We start from the raw sequence: 19,489 nt of genomic DNA on the forward strand, positions 1-19,489 counted from the left end.
CAGAGAACAAACATTGTGTTTGATTCTGGATCGAATGGATAGCCAGTGTAGGATACAGAGCAGTGGGGAGGTGTGCTCTGATTGTGGTACTCTAAAGATGATCCAAGCAGCTGTGTTTTGAACTTTTTGAAGTTTATGGAGTAGATATTGAGATGAACCAGACAGAATTGAGTTACAGTAGTCTAGGACCACTCCGGTGGCCTAGTGGTTAGAGCGTCTGCCTTGAATGTGGGAGGTCGCAGGTTAGAACCCAACCGAGTCATACCAAAGACTTACAAAAATGGCACTAATAGCTTCCATGCATGGCACTGAGCATTAAGAGGTTAGTGTTAGGACTGGTTGGCCTGGTGTCAGGATAATGTGACTGGTTGGGACATCATGCTACATGTCTGTGGCATGATGCCCTAGTGCTAGACCTCACTATAAACTGTCACACTGCAGATATCATAGCAGTATGGCTGAAAAATTGTTAAAGCTATGTTAAAAATCCAAATCACACACACACACACACAAATAGTCCAGTCTTTAATGTACTAATGAACCCACAAGTGTTTTAGTGGCATCATCTGAAAGATATTTGTGAATAGAGCTGATGCATCTCAGCTCAATATATTCAGCCCTGCATATGTTCATGAAATGTTGGTGTAATGTGAGAGTACTGTCCAGAATAACACGTAGGTTTCATACTGATTGTGTGAATTTAATGTTGGTGTTGCTGATATTTATTGTTTGAAGTAAAGCATGTAAATGAGAAATCTTCATGTTGTGATCAGAATGGCTTTAGTTTTATCATCATTCATCTGCAGCTTGTATTGTAAACCATGATTTTACATGGATGATAGCATCAACTTCAGTTGGGTGGCTAGATTTGTATATTGGGGTATCATCAGTGTACAGTTGGTGAGACTCTGGATAATGATCCATGACACTTGAGAGTGACAGAGTCCATAGACCATACACTCAAGGTTGACCATACGATTTCGTATGTGCAGAGTTTATTTTAATTTTAATTTATCTATAATCAGTAAGTAAAAATATAAGTTGTAATTTATATACAGTGGAACCCTGCTATAAGGCGATAATTGGGGTAAAAAAAAATTGGATCGCGTTAATAACGGGGTCGTGTTAATGCGGGTTTTACAGTATTTCGCTTTTTTCAGAGAACAACGCATTGGAACATATACGTTTATATGTCTAATGTATATCATGAATAAGGTAGCCATAATGCATTTAATTCCATTGAAAAATTGCACAGATTTAAAATATTCAATAATTTTGTCACAGATGTGTCTGAATTCAACATCTGATATATAGCATGAACAGAGTATTAACACCATTTACTTACTGTTTGATATTGTTCCGTTATGGCATGCAGTTAATCCATAATACTTGTAATTCCATTGCAAAATTGCATCCAAATTTAAACTATTCAGTAATTTTGTGACATATCATTATGTGTCTGAATTCAGTGGGAAAAATTAACAGCAAAATTAGGTTAAAAATACTAAGCACATATACGGTTCATTGTGTTCCAGGGTCTATGAACGGCGTCTGTACATATTTCATACTGCTAAAATTTTATCATATGCATTTCCATGTACCTTTGTCCATTGTAAATTCCCAATAATTAACACTTGTATGCCTATTCATTTGAATGACTACAGCAATAATAATTAAAAAACAATACATGCTTTCTGCGTGCATATAACTTGTACTTCAGATTTTGTGAATATCAAAAGAAACACATGAAAAATACTTTTATAAAGATTTTTAAACCGAATGCATGTAAAATTTCATACCATTTCAATTTCCAGCTAATAAAGTGGGCATTATTTACTGGTCAACTGATTGTGTCTAATAACACTGCCATGCCCAGCAAACATGTTGGCAGCTTTCATTTTTTGATGTTTACTAAATTATGGAAATTTTTATCATCCACCGCATTGTCTGCTGCTTGTTTGTGTATGCAGAAGAAATGCATTGTTGTTATTGTTTGATCAATGATTGTGTACAGAATTAATTGAAGACAATTATGAAGATGTCTTACTGGCTTTACTTAGGGATGAATAATAAGTAACATTACTGATAATGTTTTTTTTGATATAACACTTCAAGAACCTGATGAAATTGTTAAATTTCAGAAGCCACGCCACAATCATATTACATTCAAATTCATACAAGATCTCTTTCCCCAAATTGATAATAAAAAATTTTATACACTATTTCATGTACTTTATATTTTAAAAAATATTTTTCTGGGTACAAGAAAAATACACATAACATGTATTTAAAATTTCAGGAACCACCCCACGATCTTATTATATTCAAATTCATATACGATATTTCCCCAAAATGATAATACATTTTTTATACTCTATTTCACGTACTTTGAAGAAGAAAAAATATTTTTTCATGTGCAAATGAATATATGAAATTTCAGGAGCAATGCCACAACTACATTATATCCGAATTAGCGTTACTGCGGTGTGCGTTATAACAGGGTCACACCGTATATGCAATATTTCATTGGATACCCATTTTCAAGGATTTCAACATTGCTACAGATCACAAATTTAAAGACCAAACAAACAGTGAGCCATATGTGGAAGAAAGAATTACTTCTACAATTCAGGATTTTAATCAATGGCAAAAATCTAATTTTTCAGTAAACCATACAAAATGATACTCTTGAAGATAACGAAGAAATTCACAGTAATGTTGCATCCATAATTATCCAGCTTTTTCAACATTTGCTTGCCATCTGGAGGTAATATTCTGTATCTGATTTTGAGCAACCATGGAATATAGGTTTAAATCATAAGAATCTCAGGTGATTTCCAATATGAGCAAGATGTATGCATATTAATGAGGGGATCTTTTATTTGGCTGAGAGTGGAGGCCATATTTCAGTTCTGACCTTGATTAAAGTGAAATATATACTCATCAATAATGAAGATGCAGGTTAAGAATAATGAGCGATGTTTGCATAATAATGAATTGAACTCGCTTCATGGCATACAAGACTGGAAACCATATTTCTGATCTGGTTTTTATCAAACTTTTAGGTTTGTATCATCAACCTCATGAGGACGTTCTATATTGAGTAAGATACATGTACTCTCAATGAGGAGGTCTGCATCAGATAAGTAGCTTACAATACTGGAAAACAAATGTATGGTCTGATTTTGATCAGACTTTAAATCTGAGCATACATGTGTAACATCAAGCTCTAGAATAAGTTTTATATCTTGCAACATAAACATATAATGAAGTGATCTTGTACCAAATTGGCTGAGCATGTCACCATTCTAGAAACCATATCGCTGATCCAGTTTTGATCAAACATGGTATATGAGCTTGATATTTAGTGAGATTGATGCACATTGATAAGATGATTTTGCTGTAGTTAAGAATGCTACTACTCTGGAGGCCATCTTTCTTACCAGATTGTGATTAAACTTAGAATAATGGTTTATATGATCAAAGTAACATGCATTTAATAATGAAATAGATCTGCGCAGATGAGGTGATCTTATTTTATCTGATGGACCAAACTGGTTACCACTCTGTTTTTATCTGATTTGGAGTAAAACTTGTTAAATAGACATAAATCTTCAAGACTATCAGGTGAACTTTATTCAATGGCACCCCAAAAATGGCTGACAGCAACTGGTGCCCTAGGAGGCAGTGGCCAGTTTTTATGTACAAATTTTATGCCGCAATCGGCGACCTAGTATAAAAAAATCATAAAAAATCAAATACACAAGTGGGGTGAAAAAGGTCCATATTTTTAGATACCTAAATTAAAACAAAGCATAAGAATAGTATCCACTTGACCAGAGAAGTCAATGGCAGTTCATAGCAGAAGAAGTTTATGCACCCCAACCTCTATTTTAAACTTGCATTTTTCACATCCGAAGGCCATTTTTGACAGCATGTGGTCCTCACAGTGCAAACGCAAGCCCTTTCCCTGGATGAAAATTTTGAAAAATATTGTCTACTAAATAGTTTGATGCAATTTAGAATAGTTGTCATCCAAGCCGTTTTTGAGATATTCTACTTGCCTTGAACCCACGTGTCTACTGCTATGGGGAGGCTAACTCTTCTTCCTAGCCAACTATTGGCATTTCACTATCAACTTACTGCAGAGCAACTATGGAAGGTGTACATGCCTGACATCAATTTCAAGAACAACACAAGCCCGAAACACCTAGTTCACAAATATATCCATATCTATAAATACATGTAGTAAACAATAATAGCTGAAAAATTCACACCATAGCCTTAAGTTAAGAAATTTGCCAGGGGCCAATTTACGAAACTGTACCCTGCCACCCTAGGCAAACCATGGAATCAACCCAGCCCCCCACCCCAATAATTTCTCCTCAGTAACCTAATTTGCTGGATGGATGGGCTGCACTGCCTTGATTAATTCATTGATTCCTGGAGATTTTGTTTCATTTTCACCTGAATTGGGGGGTGGGGTAGGAACTCATCTTAGGGGTTACTTATGATTGTATCTGAAAAAAAACGTCTGTTTCTGAGGGATTCTTGTTGAGCCAGATGCTTAGTTGTGCAAGACTTTTTATCTTTTGTTGCATATTCTACCAATGATTTTCATATCCTGACCCCTTTTTACTCCAAATCTCAAACCTATTCTACCTTTTGTTAATGTGCTAGCAAATCAGGTTATCAGCTGTTCATTCTACTTTTAACTTCCAGAGAACAGAATAGACCCTGGTCTGTCTTTTTTTAAGATGCCAGCAGATCAGATTTTGACCTGTTCTTCTGCTTTTGATTTCGAAAAACAGCATAGACCCTTCTTTTGATGCCAAAAGTGCAACTGCTGTCCTGGATCTGCACTGTTGGCAATGGGGGGAATGTATATTATAGAGGGAGAAATATTTGGCTGAAACTGTGACTCTCTAATTTTATTTAATAGGCAATTAGTTTTATACCCCATCTACAGATTCCCTTTTATATTAGTCACATAACCGTGACATGATTGCTACATTTGTTGAATAGTTTAGAATTTAAAGACCTGCGACTCCAGATCAAAGATTTTACCCCAAAGGATTTTCTTACATTGTGATTGTTTATAGCAACATTTAAAAGTACATGTACTATCCATTAGTGCTGGTCAAGATTTTTTATAGCAGCAATAGCTTACCCATTGCTGTTATGCTGCTTATTACTTTTTTGTGTCAACAAATCTAGTCCATTCAGTGTGAATGGATCCTCCCAGAAAATGGAGAATTGTGAGTAAGACATGGCCGGGCACTCATGTGCCTTGCACATGCATGCATAATCACCTTTTTCAAGGATACCATGTTAATGGTTGTGTTGTTTGTAACTTGACCAGATTAAAATTGTCGGTTGTAAGTTTAAACCATATTTGGTTCTCCCTGCAGTAGTACTTTATCCACTGTTATACAGATTGGCATTGTGTTGGACCTTTTGAAGGTCTTACTTAGCTATAGTAAAGACCTAAGGGCTGCTCTGTTGAAAACAGATTCTCTTCAGGGGACTCCTCCGCACTGTGGCTTCACAAGATTTCAAGGATCATCATCATAGATCCTTGACATTTGCTCCTAGCCCATTGCAATCAGCCAGAAAACATACCAATGCAAATCACTCCCATTGATCACCCACTTAATTCTTAAAATTTACGCAACCCTAATCTAATGCACAACCTCAAATGAGACCTTATCATCAGTCGGGTTTTTTGGCTTGGAAGTCACATAAGAGTGTGTCAAGGAGGAATGTCTCCAACATTCTTCCTTTCCCAAGGGGGGGGGACAGCCCTTGGGACTCGTACTCTCCTGCTGTGCCTCCCAAATGTCCCTCCCTGTACATGTTCATCTAGGCCTCTTAGGCAAAGGTGGGTCCTTTCTATTATAAACAAGGGTTACTGACTTCATTTTCAGGAACAAACCCTAATATAAATGATCACCAAGGGTCCTAAATGATCATCTCCTGCATTCTACTCTTAAATCTTTCTGGTCACTAAGAAAAGTAGGAAATTTTTATATAATTGATTTCTCCCCATTAAACTTAAACTTTTCAGAATGTAGACTTCTCATTTCAGAATGCATTATATCTCCAATAATACTTGTAACCCAAATTCTCCAACATCGATGACTGGATGATCCACATCATACAGATTCAGTCCCTACATAAGGATCTATTCATTCTTGGTCTGCAGTAACTTGTTTGGGTCTTTTACCCAACCTCAAGAAGTTGGAACTCATTCCTTTCCAGGACTTCATTTATGTGGAGAGGAACTTCTAGACAGTCTGTCCAGGTCAGGCAAAACAGTCCTCAGAATGCCTCTGGTGGACTTGTTTGCCACCAGATTCAACAACAGACTTCCCTTTTATGTATTTTCAATCTCAGACTAGATAACATGGGCATTGGACACATTCAGCTTCCAGTGGGATTGTTGTTCATGTATGCCATTCTACCTTTCTGACTGCTACTCCCAGTTCTGCAAAAGTTCAAACCTCCAATGCTCATATCATTCTCATATTCCCACTGTGGCCTTGGTTCATTGATCTTCTAGACTTGTTGATAGATCTGTCCAGGTTTTTTCCTCACAAGAGGAATCTTCTTTCACAACGCAGGGCTCCTTTAAATACAACGTCCACATATTCTCCACCTGTATGGTTGGCTTATCTCAGGTGATCTTTTCACCAGAACAAGTTTATAAGCCAGGTTGCCAGCTGCATCATTTAAGCCAGAAGAGCTTTGACATCCAATATGTATGAAGCCAGGTGGAGAATCGTCTGTGATTGGTGCAGTAGGAAACACATTGATCCTAGCTGTCCCTCTGTAAATTCCATTTGTTCCTTTTCGAGAGCAAAAGATGTTCAATATCAACTATGAAGGTCTATAGAGCAACTGTTTCCAACACATAGATTTTCTCAGGACCCATCAATCTGCTTGTATTTGCACCTTGCTGACCTCATTAGGTATTCTGAGCTGCAGTTACCTGTCTCCCTTTTGCCCAGATTGAACCTATCTTGTGTTTTATGGTCCTTAAACTAAAAATCCCTATGAACCATTGAGTGAGACTTCCTTTCATGACCTCACACTCAAGATTCTGTTTTTGCTTGCTTTGGCATCAGCAAGAATACCCACTATTCATGCAATGCCTGTTTCCCTCCTTTGTCAGCCAAGATTTTATCAATTTCCTTTGGTAGCTCCATCACCTCTAGAAATTTCTAGTCTACATTGAATCTGTGCTTAAGATCATTCAGGTAGGATTTTACACCTTGTTAGTGCACTTTATTTTTCTGTAAGTGCTTCTGAAGGAAAATAAAACGTAGAAATTTCTTTTCCTTCATTATAAGGGCTCCATTGATATTTCAGTCTCCACTGTCTCATGGTTGATTGTGACTAAAATCAAAGTGTATCAGTCCCTTACCAATAGAGAACTATCTTTTATGAAACTGAAAGCCCATGAGGTTCAAGTTGTTGCTGCCTGATGGGCTTGTTTAAATCATTCTTCCATGAAGGATGTCATAATGGCAGCATTTTGGTGATCCCATAGTACCTTCTCTTTCTACCTCCTCTTGTGAGCACAACAAAGCACATCAGTCTACTGACCTGCCAAATTCAGCTGCACAGTAGCAATGGGTAAGCTGTTGCTGCTCTTTTTTCCTTCTTTTTTTGGGGGGGTGGTGGTTTTAAAACTAATTCTTATTATGCAGTACTTTCCAATCACTATTGCTGAAAGCTGTCCTCCTCCCCCTTTCTGATGCCTTGATGTATTCATTGTCTCTGAAAAAGATGAATTTTTCTCTGCATGTGCGTGTGAGGTGCATGAGTTGAATGTATCTTATTGACAATTCTCCACACCACGGGTAAGTATAGCATGATTTAAATTAATTTTACCACCACCCCTGCAACCCAACCCCACCACCAAAATTTCCATCTATACTAAAGGCCAAGTTTGTAAGCCAGCTGCTGCGCTTGAAAGGATAGCTGAGTTCTTTCCAAGAATTTGTTAAGGTGTTGTGGTAGATGAATAAGCAGTTGGACTGAAACCATCAGTTACCTTTAATATTCTTGAAAGTACTGTGTTTACTTTTAGAAACTGAGTGATTGTGTGATAGAAATTAGGCTTTACAATGTTCTAATTGATCATAAACAGTAAGTCATGTGGTTTGATTGAACTTTCAAAATGTGTAATGGTTCAATGAAGGTGTTGGGGCTGCATCAGTTGAGGTGTAATGGAGGAGATAAGAATGGGTAGGGTAGAACAGTATAGCAGGCAAGAGGCTATCAGATACCATTTGTACATTTGTCTTGTAGCATATTTTATACAAAGCTGTGATATGTAACACCTTGCTCTTGTTGGAATTATCTCATAGAGCACAAAGTTGTACAGTCATTGTAGCCTCACTTTGCAGCGATTAGACTTTAAAGTTGTCAGTGTATTACCTTTCTCATTAGCACATACCATGTTCAATATAAACTGTGTTATCATGACGACAAGTTCTAAGTTCTGGAATATGTATAAAACGATAACTCTGTTGCTCTTTGAACTCAGATAGAGTCATATAATCAAATGCTTACTGATTTTTGGTCACTAATCCATGTAATCTAAAATGCTTGATTACTGCCTAGTTAGCTAAGACTTGTTCTGGTATAAATTTATGTTTACCCTTTGTGCACAATACAACACTGAGTTTTAAAAATGCAAATAGTTCAAAACCAAAGGGTAAAATATCAATTTGTTAAATTGTTATCATGAACTTTGTTGAGATATATGCTGTTGAACAAGATTCGTTTGTTTGATGTATCCTTTATCAGCTTCAACTCTTTGTAGCTATTTGATATTGATTCTTGCATGGTACATTCATTTCTCTTCCAAGTCTTTTTATACAAGGGAAAGGCTGTACAAGTTGACGAAGACTGTAATCATTCAGTCAGACTTCCAGTATTTAACGCACATATTTTCCTGTCCTAAAGGTGTTTGCAGATATAAAAGTGACCAGTAATTATTGATGTGTATCGTGGAAGAAGAGAAACATTGTTTCATTAAATCTCATCAGGGCTTTGATTATTGCATTAACTTTCAGGGTAGTACTGTCACTCAGATGTAACTTGATAACTGGCCCTGTTAAGTTCTGGATAAACTTCCAGCTGCTGCCTTATATATCCATTTATAGAATGCACCCAAATGTCAGCATAGACGTAGCTGTGCAATTTTGATGCACTGGCAGATCAGGGTCTATGCTATTTTCTTAGATTATAAGTAGAGTAAGTAGTATGCATTAATGTACTATTTATAGGGTTTAATGGCACATCAACACAATGCTGGCTATGTAGCACTGACTAAAAACATGAAATGTGTAAAAGATAATTACAAAAGAAAGACTTTTGGATTATAATGCCTTCCAAATAAATATAAATAAGTAGGACTGTTAGATATGATACATATTATTGATGTTAAAATTCTTTAAATGGTATAAAGAATTAAAAAATATGCTTTGTTCAGATAATATTATGCATCAGAATTTGTTTTATAAACTGCAGAATAGACTTGGTCTGCTGGTGTACCATATATATGCACTTGTTATATGTTGTCAGATCCAGTTATAAGCATAGATCCATATCTGCATTTGCATAATGTATATACAGATTTGGGTCTGTGTTGTGTGTTCTACTGATTATTTCTATAAAAATGCATAGGCCCAGACCCAATCTTCATTATGCTTTGGTATGGTGTTTGCAGGTGGATTTGATTTGTGTGTGAATTTATATGGATGTGACAGCAGTCTTATATCTGTTTCCTATAATACATGTGTAAATATGGTACACCATTCAGTTCCTGGAGAATTTTCCACAACAGTTCTATTGATCTTTAATCAGCTTACTGGTGCTTTATTTATAACCATTGACCCAGATGGGGCACATCATTATTAAGCTGCAGTTGCATACACCTTAATTACTTGTACATTATGCTGTATCAGATTCACCTAAGTCTTTAAACATGAAGATTTAGAGAGAGAGAGAGAGAGAGAGAGAGGAAAGATCTATTGCCCACATTATAGAAAAATTGTACAGCATAAATTATCCTGTAGCATTTTAGATGTAGCCACACATTAAGTTTCTACCCATTACAGAGCTGAAGTTCAAAACTTGGCAGTTACTAGTAGGGGCTAAGGCCCAAAAAAATGTGTTTTTCCTATTGCACCGATTTTAAAATTAGGGTAGGTAGGCAGTGGGGTTTTTAACCCTGGGGAGAAAAAGTGCTTGGGTCAGCAACAAAAAACAGGAACGGTTGGCTAACTGAAAACATTTTTTGGACCAACATTGCATGTGCTACCATAGATACAAATTACCATACTATTGGTGGGGGGGGGGGGGGTAGTAAGTAACATCCTAATAGGTTAATTTGCATTACTTTGCACTTTACTAATCCCATGACTTCACTACTGTTGTCAATACTGCCAATCACTGAATTTGGTCATAACATATGTTACATTATGATTACTTGATAGTATCTTGTAAATTGAAGTTTCCATGGGTTGATGAATTTAATCAACAAAAAGATATGATTGTTTCTTTGACAGCTATTTTGGAATCACTAACTCATTTGGAGCATCTGACTTAGCACAGCAGAAGTTGGTATGGGTTTGCCTTCTTTGAGTACTCTAATAAAATTATAACTATCTTTATTTATGCATAACTCGCTGCCTAGCTTTGTGCTCAGCATTAAGAGATTAGTGTTAGGACTGGTTGGCCTGGTGTCAGGATAATGTGACTGGGTGGAACATTATGCTACATGTCTGCAGCATGATACCCCAGTGCTAGACATCACTGTAAATTGCCACACTGCAGACATAGCAATATGACTGAAAAATTGTTAAAAGCTACATTAAAAAACTCCAAATCCAAATCATGCATAAGTCAAGTTCATCTGCAAACAAGAGACCCTGATCTGCCATCCATTAATGTTGTGCTGATTACTCCTTGCAAGCTGCACAGACCCAGATTTGCAGTCACATTATGGGACAATATTTTTTGATCTGTGCAATTTGTCGTTGGACTCGACTTATAAGTGAGTGTGTACAGTAACTGAATTTCAATATGTGGCTTTTCAATTAAAAAAATCCCATTACAAAACGTTTGGGTTTGAGTATTGTTGAGGCTGATGGTACAAGCATACAAGCAAATGCCAGAAAAGAAGTCATGCATTTGGATTATTGCACAAGAAGAAAATTAAGCCTGTTAAATGAATGTACTACTATCGTAAAATAACTGACAAGCATCTTGGTTCTTCTGTGCATTCAGTTACACTAAAATACAGTTAATATGAACACAGGCACAAAAAATAGAGTGAAATTCACATATATGTACCTGCTGAAACATAATCTATGCATGCTAATATGAAAATAGCAAATTTGCTTGCAACAGAGTGTTGCAGGGTGGGTGGGGTGGGGTGTCAAAAGATTTGTTGGAAACACATGTTGCAGTACTAAAAAAATTCCTCACTGTCCACATTATCTTTGACCCGTAAAAACAAAATGGCATAGGAGCACTTTTTGTGTTTGTTTACATTGGGGAAAAAACCTGTGCCTGTGAATTTTTTTACACTAAACTTCAGAGAAGGAAGTATTGTCCATTGGAAATTTTCATTCTGTATTGCTCTGTAATATATATCTGTATGTATTTTTAAAATTTCCGGTTGACCCTGGTTCATTCTCTAAAGTCTATACATATACAGTATATCTTTTTTTTATGCAATTACAAGGTTAGTAATTAGTATTCTGGAATGTCATACATTTTTTTGTCTGTTTCACCCATGATTTAAGGATATCCTGTTCCTCCATATGTAGTAATTTATTTTTATTTTTCAGAAACTAAAGAAGAGCTAGAAGAACTTATGACAGACATCAAACGGACAGCAAATAAAGTCAGGGCAAAATTAAAGGGTAAGATGAGAAAATTTCAGTCCCAAAGTTTAACAGCAAGTAGTGTATTTTTTGTCAAACTACACATGTATTCAGATGCAGACATCTAAATTGGATATAATGATTTTTCTGGTGTTTTGATCAGGAGAATTAGATTGTATTAGCTCTTTTGTTGTCTTGAAGAAGACATGCTGCAAAGTATCACATTATAGATTGACTTTTTATTCTGTATATCCTTTGATTACAAAGTACAAAAGCGCTATGGAATGCAGTGTCTCACCATTCAGTGCTGTCCCCCTCCCCATCACAAGTGTCTCCCATCCCTCCCCCAGCACACACACATACACACACTTATCTGACATAGGATCTGAACATTTTGTTTTCATTTATTTTTGTATGAAATGAGGTTTTTTGCCTTATGCATGCTGTGTAAAAAAAAAAATTTTTTTTTATAATGCAAGACATTGTTGTAGATGTAACTGGATGCCATTTTTGCTTTTTCACTTTGGTTGTGAAATACATAAGATGGCAGTCCAAATGAATGACCATCAGTTTGAAGTAATGAATTCAACATTATTTTTTCACATCCATTCATTTTTCAGTTTTGTAGGTTTATTACGCTCAAACTGCTTGGATGGCTTTTTTGTGTCTCTGTTACGTCCAGGAGTTTTCCATTCCTTGATCATTTGAAATGCTTATGGTCTCGTGATGTCATCCCTTATCATCTAACAATGTATGTTGGTTTATTTTTAGCACTTTCTGTTCTTCTTGCAGATGTCTCAATAACATAGATTATGTTTCTGATGAGAAATGTCTTATCAAACAAAACTTATAGTTCACAGATCTCCTATAACGAACAGAATGATTTTAATATTTAGATAAAATGAATGTAGCCTACCTTTAACAGCTACATTTGCGAAACAGCTAAAGAGAATGTGTAAACAAATTTCAAAAGGGACCAACATTTTATGTCATATAGTCTTGTAACCAGAATACTTGGTGGCTAATCAGCGATAAAGGGGCCATACTAAATCCATTCTTGTGCTGCAGTCGCCAAGAATAAAAATTCTCAGGGTTTAGATTATACAAGTTCCACTTTTGCATAAACTTCAGGATATCAGTTGTCTTTCTTGTTTGTTATCTTAAAAAGAACCATAAAATTATAGTTGTCATGCTATTAGAACGACTAATATCCACAAATACAATGCAGGTTTTTATATTTTGAAGAAGTATTGGTTATCTTGTGCATTTTTTAAGTTCCACTGGCATGAAAGCATAAATTTGGCAAATGTTGTTAATACACAGAAAAAATTCTTGTCAGATGTGTTTTCATTGTAGTTTGTGATGGTTTATCATTGCATTGTTCTGCTTCATGAAGATCTGTGCATCAATAGTTCTGCCAGTTTCACTGACTTGCACTATATCTGTGCTTGTTTGTAAGTCTTTGTGTTTTCAGACTGTACTGTGTTGCATTTTAAAATAGTAAAACTCGTCAGAACTTGACCACTCTTACACTTAATGTACTTTTTAATCTTTTGTGTTTCAGCTTGGCTATGCTTGTAGTTAATGGCAGCTCCACTGTATTGAGCCTGTGTAATTTTACATTTGGCACTTAAATTTGCTGCAGAGTCCCCTGAGTGGCAAGTGGTCTAAAGCACTCGCATTTACCGATCACTGTCATCTAACCTCTGTCCACATGTGTTTGAGTGTCTCATACTTGGCCAATGTTGTTATGTGAGAAAGCTTGCCAGTGGCTTCCTTTGGGCCAATGGAGCTTCCCAGAGTTTTCACAAGTTCTACCTCCACCAGTTAAACTGGTCACAATGTATAAGCCTTTCATGTGCTGAAAAATGGTGTTAACAATACATAAGATTAGGATGAAAGTCCAAAAGAGTTGCTAAAGTTAGCATTTATCTATATTTACAACACAAAATTTTTATGTTATATTTAGGGATACATGGGAACCCGGCTGCAGCCAGGTTTTGCTTAACTCGGAAATTTTTAAGATAATTTTTTTTTTATCTTGCCAGGTTGAGTTCCCACCATCAAGTATTAATTTTTATTTTAAAAAAAACATAAAGACTTAGAAAAATTGCGGCGAGAGATCAGGGTTTGAAAAACAAAGTGAGCGTGGAGAAACCCAACCTGGCCCTGTATATGGCAAAATTTCCCTGCTTGTCCATCCCTAGTTACATTACCACCATTTCTGTTCATAAACTTTAATATTCTGAATTTCCAACTTTTAAATTTGATTTTTTTGTTAAAATTTAGAATAGAGATGATCCTTATAACTGTGCTTAATGAAAGCATTGTACATTTATATGTGTAACCTAGGTTCCAAATTCATTTGTTTACTATGGTGCATACGTTGTAACAGCATTCAAAATTTGGTTGTATAACCATTATTTACTATTCAGTATTGAATGCATGTTTTGGGTGCACAGGCCTAAAATTCATCTCGATATTTGGAACCCTGATTACACAATTGATTTGTCCATCTACACAAAGACACAACTTCACACTAATTGTAACTGAATTGATTGGGATAAGACCAACAGAATGTAAATGCAGGAGATTTTAAATGGCTGTGCATGATATCTTGGCTGTCTAATATGAAATCAGCAAAAAGGTTTTACTCATGTTGATTAAACATGACAACTGTATTCTATTTTTCTTCAAGAATTACTGTTACAAAATCATCCCCAAACCATTTATATAAAAAGGTTTTTAAAATTTTTAAAATTAGATGAGACAAACCATGGATACTAAATTAGGAGGTTTCAAATGGGGTACATGTGAAATCTCTGCTATATAATTTGAAGTCAGTCTGAAGTTTTACTCGTACTGATTAACTGTGACAGCTGTCTGCTCTTTTTCCTTGCAGAATGTCTGCCACACAATGCTTCCCAAACAAGTAAAAAAGAATGTTCTTTAAATTTAAGAACATCAGACAAAGATGAACCATGAAAACAAAATTTAGATTTTGAATGGCATATACATGATATCTATGGTATTTAATTTTTAAATGTAACAACTCTTTTTACTGTGTTGAAATTATCCACAAAGCAATTTTAAGAATGCTATGGGCATTTAAAAGTCTGATTAATATATAAACAATGGACATGAACATCAAGCATCCAGTACCAGCTAAATTTCTTGAAAATAATTAGCAAATTTCTAGTGGTTACCAAATAATTTGAGTCCTAAATTTATGACTAAAAAGACTATTTTTGCTTATCATGAGCAATATTCAATACAGAGGCAATTATTTTGAGAGAGGTAATAATGGTTAAAAAAGAAATACACCTTACACTTGTCTTTCACTCATCCAAACCTGAGCGGCCGAGTGGTCTAAAGTGTTCTCCGTTATGGATCACTGCCATCTCACCTGTGTCTGCGTGGATTCGAGTCTCGGAATCAGCCAATGTTGGTATGTGAGAAAGCTTGCCAGTCACTTCTCGTGGGTTGATGGTTCTTTCCGGGGTTTTCCCGCGTTCTTTCTCCACCATTAATACTGGCCGCCATGTGTAGCCTATCGTGTGCTGAAAAATGGCGTTAAACCCTACAACAACCTCCAAACCATGTGCTTTGTATCTGATCTGACACTATCATAAATGTGTAATGATGTCATAAAATTGATCGTGACTAAGTCAGCCATTTTCCAGTTGCTATCAGTATTTTATAGGAATCCAAGACATAATATTCTGATACAAAAATTAATTGTATAAGTGGTGAAAAAGGTAAAATCGGCAATTTCTTTTTATGACTTTTACCATGAATTACACTACACAGTTATCATTTCCACTTGAGGCAAAACATTGCAGCTGAAAATTTTTGTATAAATTTATGATTTTGGCACGTAACAGTTATGACGTCAAGTTACTTGTATAGTTGATGACTTTTTCAATTTGAGAATGTATTTATGAGTTTGGATGTATAATTTTATTATTTCACATTAATGTCAATAACCAATCACTTTTTTTAAAAGCTTGACATTATGTGACAAAACTTGATTATGACATCATCACCACAAACATGATAAATCTTGAAAATGTCCATAATATTTAACTTCAGAATTTCAAGTATCGAATTCATGTGATCAGTTTAAGATATATCTCATTTACCTCTAAAGCTTACTTCGATGGCATAAGCACCAGGTTTATGTTTTGCCGGACCGCTCTGGTGGCCTAGTGGTTAGAGCATCCGCATCGGAAGTGGGAGGTTGTGTGTTCGAACCCTGGCCGAGTCATACCAAAGACTTACAAAAGTGGTACTACCAGCTGCCTCACTTTGTACTCAGCATTAAGAGGTTAGTGTTAGGACTAGTCAGCCTGGTGTCAGGATAATGTGACTGGGTGGGATATCATGCTATCTTATCTCATCATCCATTCACAATTGCAGTTTAAACTTCTTGTGATAAACCACTCAAAAGAGTCCATGTGAAGTTTGGACTGGTCTGCTTTAGATCTGTGCCAAGAAGTTTAAAATCTGGACACAAACTCTGGTTCTCAAACCAGTATTTTTGGCCTAAATAAATTGGAGTGTCAAAAATTAGTTTTCTTACTCACTGTATTTAGTAATGCAAGTAGAAAAGTCTGCATAATTTGGTATCACTGTTGAACTACATCTGTCTACTTTTCTATAATACCACCCACTTTGTTACATCATAAATGATATTAACATTAAAGAGCTCAGAAGTAGGTCACAACCTCACAACACATAAATGTGGCATGCTGAGTTAAGGTGTTAACTCACTGATCAAACTGACTGACCTCCTCTACTAATCGACTAACTGATCCCCAATGATTTGATCAAACTTTATAGGTATATTGCAGGATTCATTCATGTATGGACATTCATTGACTGACAGATTACAACTCTGGCTATAATTCAAGTTCCCAATAATTAAAGTTCAACTTGGATTAGGGAATTATGTTTCCTATTAGTCTCATACATGTCCATTACCATCAGTACATGCTTCAGATAGCCTTTTACGTAGGAACTTAACTTTGACCATATGAATTGTGTGTCCTGGCCACTTTGCACTTGATTCATCCAACTTTTATGGTCTGGCACAAACCCCAACAAATACCACTGTCCTCCAGACTCTTTGGCTAATATGACACACATGTGACACCTTTTCACCTTTCATTGTATGACTGATTTTATATGGCTTATATTTGTACCTGCTTACAGATACAAGTACTTTTTAAACCTTAGTTAAAACTGTAACATTAAATGCATTTAACATAATCAGAATTTTCGTCTTTTCATTGTATCCACAAAACATGTACAACACATTTTTAAAAAATAACATATTTTCTGAATTATTATACAACTATTACTTTCCCAAAAAATTTGCTCTGTGTTAATAGGATGGAAGCTGACATTTTCCTTAGCAGTGGAGAAAGCCAAGATTGGGTGAATCAAACATCAATTTAATTATCCTCTGAATCCATTTATTTCAAGTCCATTTTGTCTGCTTGATCTAACTGTAGGCAGTTTAGTAATCAAATTTGGTATAGCTTATTGACAAAGTAAAAGCACAGTTGTGCCAGCAGTCACAAGCTTTTAGTCTAATGCTATATATCAGGAATCGGTTGTGTCTCTCTATAAGTCTAGCAGGGTTGGGTATACTTTTTGTGTGGAATGCATGTTAGAGACTTTTATTTATTTTTTTCCTGCAGGAATCAGTCATGCCAAATAAGATATAATTTTGGAATGAACTCAGCTCTGATTTTGTTTTGTACTTGTTCTCAGTTTTACAATTTCATTATTTCACCATACATTTGCAAGGTGAGTTAGATGATTCCATACATCATTTGGGCTGCTGTGACATGTGGTTTGACTGCACAGTTCTGGTTACAGTTTTTACCAGCATTTCTATGTCAGTAACTCCTAACCTGATTCATATTTGGTATATAATATTATGACATTCCATTGTTTCCCAGGGTTTTGCCTCTGGGTGGGGCAGTTTTATCAAGAATTATATTGTGGGCACATATTGCAAATGAGCAAGAGCCATGCATATTTATGAGGTGATCTTGCACCTGCTGAGCTGACCTTGTTACCTCTCTGTAGGCAATATTTTAGATACAATTATGATCCATTTTTGACAAGTTAGATAATAAACATTATTCCCACATACTAATGAGGCATCTTGCATCTGAATGGCTGATATTGTTGCCACTTTGATGGTTATAATTTTGATTAAACATGGAATGTATGCTTGTATCATCAAGAACTTGGATGAGTTCAGTAATGAGTGATATGCATGCATTATTAATTAGGTGATCCTGCATTTAATTAGCTGAGTGTCAGCACTTTAAGGGCTATCTCTGGTTGTATTTATTAATCAAACTTAGAAAATTGGCTTTTGTCATCGTGCATGCATGCGTGTGTGTGAAGGAATGCAAGAGAAGTAACTCCTGATGTTGAATACATGTGTTTGGAATCACAGGTTCATGGTTGCAGAGAGTCTTTCCACAAAAAAAAGGCAAACCATGCAGTAAAAAAAAGTTTGTAAATTCATTGATTCATATATTTTAATAATGCATTATGCTTCTCCTGTCCTTAAGTGAAAACCCTGGGTTGGACTGTAGGGTCAGTATGTAGGACACATTTTGGTTAAAAAATTTAATCCATCTCTTAGGTTTGAATTTTACATGAAACTGGTATAATGGTCAAAATTCCCACTTATCACAAGCCAGTTTCAGGGTTTTAATGATTAACTGAGGGGCCCTGAGTGGCCGAGTGGTCTAAAGCACTCACAGTTCTGGATCACTGCCATCTCGCCTCTGTCTGCGTGGGTTCAAGTCCAAGGCTCGGCTAGCATTGGTACGTGGGAAAGCCTGCCAGTAGCTTCTTGTGGGTCAGTGGTTCTTCCTGGGTTTTACCGGGTTCTTCCTCCACCAGTTATACTGGCTACCATGTATAGCCTATCTTGTGCTGAAAAATGGCGTTAAACCCTAGAACAACAACAACAATGAACAACTGGTCTGTACTTCTGTCGCAAAACGAGATACACCGACTAGTTGAAATGTTATCTGGAAGAATGCAATTTGGTTGAAACAATGAATAAAGCAAAATCTGCATCTATGTTTGGGAATAAGTAAGGATTTAAGTGACGCTATGCATGCTTTGCACTGTGTAAATATTGTACATTATAGTTGAGTATGGTCTCCCTGGTAAACTCAACTGGCCCGCAAATTATGAAGTCTATATTTACCTTTATTTAACTTCGTGTTGGAGACATCAGATAATTGCACATGCAAAATAATAACAAAATTAATCATAGTACTTTATAACAGTTTAATAATTGTCGGGTCACCGAAAGTTACCTTTTTTTACATGCCTATGTCTTAGAACACAGAAAAAATTATTGTTTCTTGTCCCAAGATTTACAGCCATTACAGTAGTCAACAAAAAGACCTAAAATCTATCAAGTTTAGACAATGGCCACGGATAAGCTGACCCCCCCCCCCCCCTTCTTCCAGGTCCAGGTACTCATTGGGTTGCATATGCGATTGATCCACTTGAAATTATTTATTTCTATTCATATGGAC

General features: G+C 36.0%; 1 protein-coding gene across 1 annotated transcript in view; it reads left to right on the forward strand.

Moving 5' to 3' along the window:
- The window catches only part of LOC149775789 (syntaxin-like), a 124,003-nt gene that overhangs the window by 59,707 nt on the left and 44,807 nt on the right, over positions 1-19,489 (forward strand). The window contains exon 4 of the mRNA XM_089943548.1: positions 11,871-11,945. Coding sequence (XP_089799674.1) covers positions 11,871-11,945 — 75 coding nt within the window. The remainder of the gene's footprint in view (positions 1-11,870; positions 11,946-19,489) is intronic.

The sequence above is a fragment of the Sinohyriopsis cumingii genome, chromosome 19, assembly GCF_028554795.1.
Source record: "Sinohyriopsis cumingii isolate HCF-2022 chromosome 19, ASM2855479v2, whole genome shotgun sequence".
Lineage (NCBI taxonomy): Eukaryota > Metazoa > Mollusca > Bivalvia > Unionida > Unionidae > Sinohyriopsis > Sinohyriopsis cumingii.